Consider the following 8,655-nt stretch of genomic DNA (forward strand, 5'->3'; position numbering starts at 1 on the left):
CCTGTGAATCCCCTTTGACCACTGACCAGGGACGTGACAGAGGGCCTTGGAAAGTGGACCAACGTGGACACAGCTAACATTTAACACCTTCTCCTTTGTTCTCCCTTTTGACCCATTTTCAATTTGTTCTCTCTTTTAAAAAAAAAGATTTTTCTGCTTCCTTTTGGTTGAGGTTTTCCTGTTATTGTTTTATTATTATTATTGCGGTATGTCCTTCTTTATATGAAATCCGGGACAGGCACAATCTATAGAGGCGGGAACGGGATTCATTGCTCCTTAGAGTTACGGCAGGGGAGGTTGGGGGTAAACGGGGAGCTAACAATAAGGAGTACAGAATGATGTTCTAAGATGGATTGTGGTAATGATTGCACACATCTTTCTTTATTTTTTTTTACATGTTGAAAACTCGAACTGTGTGACATGTGAATTAAGTCAACAGAACTGTAAAAATTTAAAAATACATGTTCCATAAGCAGGGCTGGGATGACAGCCTAGGAAACTTCCTCTGCCTGCCCCCCTGGGAAGCCCCTGTCCTCTAGAGGGCGCCCTGAGCCGGAACGGATGCAACGGCAGGGCAGGCATCAGCTCCCTAGCACAGGTTCACAGGGCTGCGAGGGCCAGCTCCGGGGGCACCCAGGCACCCTCCGAGATGCCCAAACCATGGGCAAGGGGCTTCTCGCTGCCTGTCCTCTGCTAGCCGGGGGCTGACCCCCAGGAACCCCGCTAGCAGGGCCTCACTGGGAGTTGGGGTGGGGCGCTCCCTGCACTCACCACCAGGAGCTGGGCTCCACCGCCATCATTCCAGGTGATGCCCACCTCGACTGTGGAGCTCTAGGGAGCATCTGAGGGTCTGTGTCCAGCATCTGTGTTTGTGCCTAATAAGTGCCCGCTGCAGGGGCAGGCAGAGGAGCTCGGGTGGGGTGCCGTGGTGTTTACTCGTTGGGCTGCTAACCTCGAGGTCAGCAGTTGGAAAGCACTCAGCCCGCTCAGCGGGAGCAAAACAAGGCTTTCTTCTTCCGTGAAGAGCTCCCGGCTCAGAAACCCCCTGGGGCAGTTCTACTCTGTCCTATAGGGGCACTGGGAGTCGGCATCGACTTCATGGCAGTGGGTTTAGCTTTTAGAGGTGTGGCCATGTTGGGATTGAAATCGAATTACATTCCATTGGAAACCACCAGCTGCTCTGTGGAAGAAAGACGGGGATTTTTACGCCCATAAACAGTTGCAGTCTCGGAAACCCCCAGGGGCACTTCTGCCCTGTCCTGCAGGGTTGTTATGATTCGGCAGTGACTTGGTGGCAGAGCGTTTTTGAGTAACAGTTCCCCGGCAAACCCTCAGACCTGGGTCTCTACCGGCGGTGTGGCCTGGGGCAGGCCGGTGCCCTCTCTGAGCCTCAGAAAGTTCTGGCTTATGTGAAATGGGCATGATGACAGGCTGAGTAATTTAACCCAAGACCCAATGGTTTCCTGCTTTGAGTTTTTTGTTGAGGTGACGTGGATGATGATACGTGTGAGGGGGCTTCCAAAATCTCGTGGGGGGGGGAAATCTCATTTTTTAATTCCATCTTCCCACAAGCTTTTTTTTGAAAGCCTCTTCTTGCCTGGAGTCCGAGGCATGAGGCATTTCTTTCGATTCATGCAGTTTATACGGGCTCCCACCAGAGGGCAGCACACACAGACGGTGAGATGGCAGCTTTTTACTGAACCCCCAGGCGGAAAATAAAAGCCAGCACTCCATGACCCAGGTTACATCAGCGGTTCAAAACCGCCTGTCGTTTCAAGGGAGACTGATGGGGCTTTGTACTCCCATAAAGAGTTACCATCGCGGAAACTCACAGGGGGGCAGCTCTACCCTGTCCTAGCAGGCGGCTGTGAGTTGGGATAGAGGCAATGGGCAGGGGGCTTGGTTTTGGGTATGTGTCCCAGGGGCCACAAAGGGCGAAGCAGCATCAATGCTGCAGACCATTTCCTCTGTGCAGTCAGAAAGTGCACGGGCGTCACGAATGCTCCCTGGCTGCCCTGTGTCCAGCCTGTGGAGGCGGTGCCCGGAAGGGAGTCGGGAAGGCAGGCTTCCTGGAAGAGGAGGCACTGGAGCCCAGCCTTGGAGGAATTGCAGGCAGAGGGATGAGGGCAAGTGGGGGAAGGAGAAGGGCAGGGGCCTTCTGAGGGCACGGCCACCTGGGGCTGAGGGCAGGGCCCAAGAGGGGCTGCCAGCTCAGCTCAGTGACCCCTCATGGGCCAGGTAGAACCAGGCTCCGTGGGGGGAGGGGGCGTCCATAGCTTCCTTTTCAGGAGCAGAATGCCAGGCCTGTCTCCCAAGACCTCTGCCGAGCGGATGAATCAGTGGCACCAGACAGCGATGTCAGGACCGGAAGGTCAACGGCCAGAGGTGGAAGGGACTACCTGGGAGAGAGGAGACCCAGGGGCAGCCCCCCTGCATGAGGCTTGGCTGCTGGGCACCTGACGCCCTGCTACAACGACTCACCCACGGGCCCAACCCACCTAGAAGCCCCTCAAAGAAAGGCCTGGCAGTCTATTTCCAAAAGGTCGGAGCCTTGGAAACCCCATGGAGCCAGTCTACTCTGCACACGTGGGGCGGTTATCAGTCAGAATCAACGCCATGGCTGATTTATTTGGTGGTGGGTGGGGTGGGGCAGGGGTATGTACTTAATGGGGCGCACAGGGGCTGCAGGAAGCCAGGAGGTGGGTGGGAGGAGGGATGGGAGGAGGGAGGCATGCAGACCTCCTTCCTTTGTTTGGAGGGTGGGAGGCAAGATGTTGGGAGGAGCCGGGAAGGGAGGTGTTGAGTTAAGGGTGGGGCTCCCACCTGGGGATTGTGGCTTTATGCGCTCAGGTAACTGGCAGGCTTCGGCCCTCCAGGGCCCCCACCCAGTTTGTAAAGCACACTACAACCCCGTTTATAAAACACAGTAAAACTCGGCCAGCCTTCACCCACGGTCCCTTGGCTCAGAGCCAGGCTCTGCAGAGAGTGTGACGTGAGGGGCCCTGTCTCCGCCCCGTAGACACTTACCTCTCAAAGGCCAGACGCAAGGCCACCAGGACCAGCGCCAGGGGCAGGGCTGCCAGCAGGTCCTGGGGGTGGGGGTAGATCTGGCCATCTCGGTCCTCCAGGTCCGCCCATGAGCTGTTGGGCGGCAGCCAGAGCTTGTCCTGCCATAGCCACTCGTTCAGGACGGACAACATCCTGTGGACACAAGCTCCAGTTCAGGTGAGGAGCAAGGCGGCACAAGCCGCTCCCACCTTTCCACTCCCGCCCATCAGCTCCCGGAGAGGATGTCGGACAGTAGACTTGGGGCTCTGGCTGACCCCTAGGTGAAGGGTAGCTACCCCAGCCCATCTTCTTCACTCTGCTGTGGCCTGGGCTGCCACCCCGTCCACGCTCGGTCACCATGCTGGGTGCCGGGGGGGACCCCTCGCACAGATGCCCTAACAGGTAAGAGTTCTGGACAGAGGAGGCCGTGTGGTCCCAGAAAAGCACCTGGCTTCCCCGGACCTCCAGCTCATCTGAAAAACAGGGGCAGTGCCACCCGTCTGTCGGAAGAGGCGAGCGTGTTGCTAGAACGCTAGGCAGCTTCCAGCCAAGCTTTGAGACTAAGATGAAGTAGGAGGAAAGGCCTGGTGATCTACTTCTGAAAACCAGCCACCGGGAATCCTATGCTGCATCGATGTCTGGAGAAATTGATTGGGGCAGAGTTCGGTTGTTGTGCACGGGGTCGCTGTGACCTGGGGCTGGTTTGCAGACAACCACCACACGCCTGCAGTCCACCTGGCTAAGGCACATGGAGAGCGTCTTATTACCTGATGCTGATGGACCCTCAGCCAGAATGACCGGAAGTCAAGTGAGGACCAGGCAGTGTTTCATTCTAATGCACAGGGTCGCTATGGGTTGGAACCAACGCGATCGCATCTAACTACAGCAGCAGCAATGGAAGTCGAGGAGTGGCTGAGGTTCCTTCTGCTGCAGGACGCCACCCCATAATGCAAACAAAAAGGGTTTAAGACAATCTATCCCGCCCTGGCTGTCTTGGGCTTCCTCTATGGGAAGGTAGGTGGGTAAGAGAGCCTGGCTCAGGGAGGGGCACGGCAGGCACAGGAAGGGTGTCAAGAGGCATCGGGGGCAGTCTGTGTCCCCCAATAGCCCGGCCTGTGTGAGGAGCCCCAAGTGCTTCTCCCTCTTCTGCAATCTGGGGTCAAGTACCTAAACCCCGGCACCAGTCCCCTTTGGGATGGTATGTTCACCCATCCATTATCAATCCACTCATCCACCTACCCACCCACCCACCCACCCATCTACCAATCCCGTGACTCTGATCCATCAACCCACCTACTAATCTACCCATTTATCCACTCACCCACTCATCCATCCATCTATACTTATCTATCAACCCACCTACCCACTCATTGACCAATCTATCCACTCACCACTCATCCATCCACACCTATCAACCCATCTACCCACTCATCCAACAACCCATTCACTCATCCACTCATCCATCCACACCTATCAACCCATCTACCCACTCATCCACCAACCCATCCACTCACCCACTCATCCATCCACACCTATCAATCCATCTACTCACTCATCCACCAATCCATCCACTCACCCACTCATCCATCCACCCATCCATCCACACCTATCTATCAACCCATCTACCCACTCATCCAACAACCCATCCACTCACCCACTCATCCATCCACACCTATCAACCCATCTACCCACTCATCCACCAATCCATCCACTCACCCACTCATCAATCTACCCATCCATCCACACCTATCTATCAACCCATCCACCCACTCATCCACTTTCATCTACCAATCCATCCATCATCTGTCTATCCACTCACCCACCCACCCACTCCTATGCACCTACTTATTTACTCACTCATTCATATGCCCGTATGCCCTCCTAGCCTCCTGTCCGGCAGAGATCTGACTGGAAGAGCTCCATATTTGTGCCCAGTCCAAAGAAAAATGACCCAACAGAATGCTCAAACTATAGAACAAGACCACTGACATTGCACGCAAGTAAAATGTGGCTGAAGATCATCCAACAACAGTTACAACAGCACCTTGACAGGGAACTGCCAGAAGTTCAGGCGGGATTCAGAAGAGGATGTAAAACAAAGGATCTCATTGCTGATGTCAGACGGATCTGGGCTCAAAGCAGAGAGTACCAGAAAGATGTTGACTTACGGTTCATTGACTATGCAAAGGCATTCAACTGTGTGGACCATACTAAACTGTGGATCACCTTGAGAATGGAAATTCCAGAACACTTCTATGTGCTCATGCAGAACTTGCACATGGATCAAGAGGCAGTTGTCTGAACAGAACAAGGGAATACTGCATGGCTTAAATCAGGAAAGGTGGGTCAGGGTAGTTTCCATTCACCATATTTGCTCAATCCATATGCCCAGTAAATCATCAAAGAAGCTGGATTATATTGAGTGTGCTATCAGTATTGGAGGAAGGCCTATTGAGAATCTCCGATATGCAGATGACACAACCTTGCTTGCTGAAAGTGAGGAGGACTTGAAGCACTTCTTGTTGAAGATCAAAGATTAACACTCAATGTCAAGAAAACCCAAATCCTCACAACTGGACCAATCGGTAACATCATGATAAATGGAGGACAAGTTGAAGTTGTCAAGGATTTTGTCTTCGATGCTCATGGAAACAGCAGTCACGGGATCAAAGAGGTATGGCATTAGGTCAGTCTGCTGCACACGCCCTCTTTAGAGTACTGAAGAGCCAGGTGTTACTTTGAAGGCTAAGGCGCACCAGACCCAAGCCAGGCTGTTCTCTAAGATGTATGTCAACGTTGGCCACCAGATAAGGAAGACTGGAGAAGAATCGATGCCTTTGAATTGTGGGGCTGGAGACGAACAAAGGGACCAACTGTCTTGGAAGAAGTCAGGTCAGAATGACTCCTTAGAGGCAAGGAGGGCAAGACTTCGTCTTACACATTTTGGACATGTTGTCAGGAGGGACCAGTCCCTGGAGTGGGCAGTGACAAAGAGGAAGGCCCTCAGTGGACACACTGGCTGCATCAGCGGGCACAGAGGTAATGGTGAGGACGCTGCAGGACTGCGCAGTGGTTCATTCTGTTGTCCTAGGGCCGCTGTGGGTAGGAGCTAACTCCATGGCACCTAGCAACAACAACCCATCTACCTACAAAGCCCTGGTGGGGTAGTGGTTCTGAGCTTGGCTGTTAACCATAAGGTCAGTGGTTGGAAACCACCAGGTGCTTGCTCTGCAGAAGAAAGGCTTTCTTCTCCCGTAAAGATTTACAGTCTTGGAAGTTCTAACCTATCCTAGAGGGTCATGATAAGTTGGCATTGATCTGATGGCACTGAATTTTGGGATACCTACCCATCCACTCACCCATCCACCTATCCATTAGCCTATCAATTAATCCATCCACCCACCCATCCATCCACTCACTCCCACCCACCCATCCATCTTATCCACTTATCCATCTACCAGTCCGTCCATCTGTCTGTCCACCCACCCACCTGTCCGTTGTCCAGACAACCGATGTTCCTTGGTTGACAAGCACACACCAGGTTGGGGTAAAGCACCAGGGAGCTAGCAGAGAACAAAGGATACCCATTCCTGACCCTAGAACTCCCAGCCCAGCCCAGAGAGAAGGATACAGATTCTTAAGGAAATGAGGTGCAGTAGGTAGGGGGCCTGGCAGCAAGCTGGCTGGGTGTGGTCTCGCAAGGCTCTAACAGGAGAGACCAGCTGAATGGGGACCTGAAGGATGAGGAGGTGGGGGGCTGAACAATGCGCTGTGTGAGGATCGTACAGGTGGGTTAGAGACCGTGCAGGGGTGGAGGGAGTAGGTGGGGAGTGAGGTGGGAGGTAACGGTCACCGGAGGGTGGGGGAGTCTGGGTTATCTCAACTTCTTATGAGACGTGTCAGACGCATCGAAACCTTAACAGGAATTTCACAGTGCACACACCTATGTGCGAGGTAATGTAATCTCTGCCTTAGGACGTCGCGTGCACCCGTGTGTGCACACACACCTCGCCCTTTCGCTCTTCCTTACAGCTTATCATCATGCAATGGGGCATCTGCTGGTGGCATCCTATGTATTCACATGTAATGTGTCCAACCCCAAGGATGAAGATGGGATTGATAAGTATTCAGATACTAAAAGGCAATAATGATGAAAACTTTTTTAAAAAGGTGGACTCAGTCAATGGGACAGGTGGGGACGACCTGCACCCACCACACCTGGATGGATCCTACAGTACTGTTTACTCTTTGCTTTACCTCCCTGGGGTGAAAGGAGTTGTGTGTGTGTGTCTTGGCTCTTTGAGGAACGCCCTGGGCCAGTACCCTGCCTTAGCTTTCTAAGACCCAGTGGGTTTGGTACTTTTATCCTAGTTGATGGGTGGTTGTTATTAGGAGCCATCGAATAAGATTCAAACCACAGGGACTGTATGTGAAACAGAATGAAACACAGTCCCGTCCTGCCCAGCCTTACCAAGGTTCCTATGTCTGAGCCTGTTGCTGCAGCCACTGTGTCCGTCCCTCTGCCAAACATGATGGCCTCCTCCAGGAACTGGTCTCTCCTGATGGATAATATGTCCCATGTACGTAAGATGAAGTCTCACCATCCTTGCCTCTAAGGAGCGCTCTGACCTTTCTTCTTCCAAGACGGATCTGTTTGTCCTTTTAGCAGTCCATGGTACTTTCAATATTCTTCTCCAGCGCCACGCTTCAAATTGTGGTCAGGCACACCTTAGTCCTCAAAGTAACACCCCTGGCTCTTTACTACTCTAAAGAGGCCTTGTGCAGCAGATTTACCTAATGCAACACATCCACTGCTGCTTCCATGAATATTGATTGTGGGGTCAAGCATCTGTCGGGAATCCTCTGCTTTGAGCCAAGATCCATCCGACATCAGCAATGACATTCCTTGTTCCATGTCCTGAATCTGGCCTGAACTGGCAGTTCTCTGTCAAGGTACTGCTGCAACCGTTGCTGGATGATCTTGAGCAAAACTTTATGGGTGAGCAATGTCAATGGCATCCTTCTACAGTTGGCACATTCTGTGGGGTCATCTTTTTTTGGAATGGGTACACACATGTGGATCTCTTCCAATCAGTTGGCCTGCCAGCTTTCTCCCAAATTTCCTGGCATAGACGAGTGAGGGAGTGCTTCCAGCGCTTCTTCAGCTTGCTGAAGCATTTCCGGGGCATTCCCCAGTTTGCTGGGAACATGGTCAAATGTTGGTTCCATCACAGCCTGCCCAGTGAGTACTATGCACTTTGCAAGGGATCAGTGAGTAAAATAATGCAAATGAGGTGAGTTACAGCCCAACATAGCCTTTTATGCAAATGAAGTATTTGTGCATTACAGAAAGGGGATTAGTCAGTCTGTGGGGCTCCCTGCTGGGGGACAGGGCATCCTTTGAAATTGGCAAGGAGGTAGAGAGGCTTTGTGTGTGTGTGTGTGTGTGTGTGTGTGGTGTTAGTGTAATGTGTGGGGGGTGGGATTGTGATGAGTATGTGTGTGTTGGTGGCATGGGGATGTGTGTATGGTGTGTGTGTGGGAATGGGGGTGTGTGTGGGGATGTGTGTGGTGTGTGTGTGTGTGTAGAGGGGGACTGTGATGAAT

The 8,655-nt window shown here is 52.7% G+C and overlaps 1 protein-coding gene across 1 annotated transcript in view; it reads right to left on the reverse strand.

Annotated features, from left to right (window-relative positions):
* Positions 1–8,655, reverse strand: part of CERS4 (ceramide synthase 4) — a 46,787-nt gene that overhangs the window by 3,185 nt on the left and 34,947 nt on the right. The window contains exon 2 of the mRNA XM_045290304.1: positions 3,025–3,201. Within this exon, the coding sequence (XP_045146239.1) occupies positions 3,025–3,200 (176 nt within the window). The 5' untranslated portion in view covers position 3,201. The remainder of the gene's footprint in view (positions 1–3,024; positions 3,202–8,655) is intronic.

The sequence above is a fragment of the Echinops telfairi genome, unplaced genomic scaffold (assembly GCF_000313985.2).
Source record: "Echinops telfairi isolate 266 unplaced genomic scaffold, ASM31398v2 ScPeMD7_36;HRSCAF=134, whole genome shotgun sequence".
Lineage (NCBI taxonomy): Eukaryota > Metazoa > Chordata > Mammalia > Afrosoricida > Tenrecidae > Echinops > Echinops telfairi.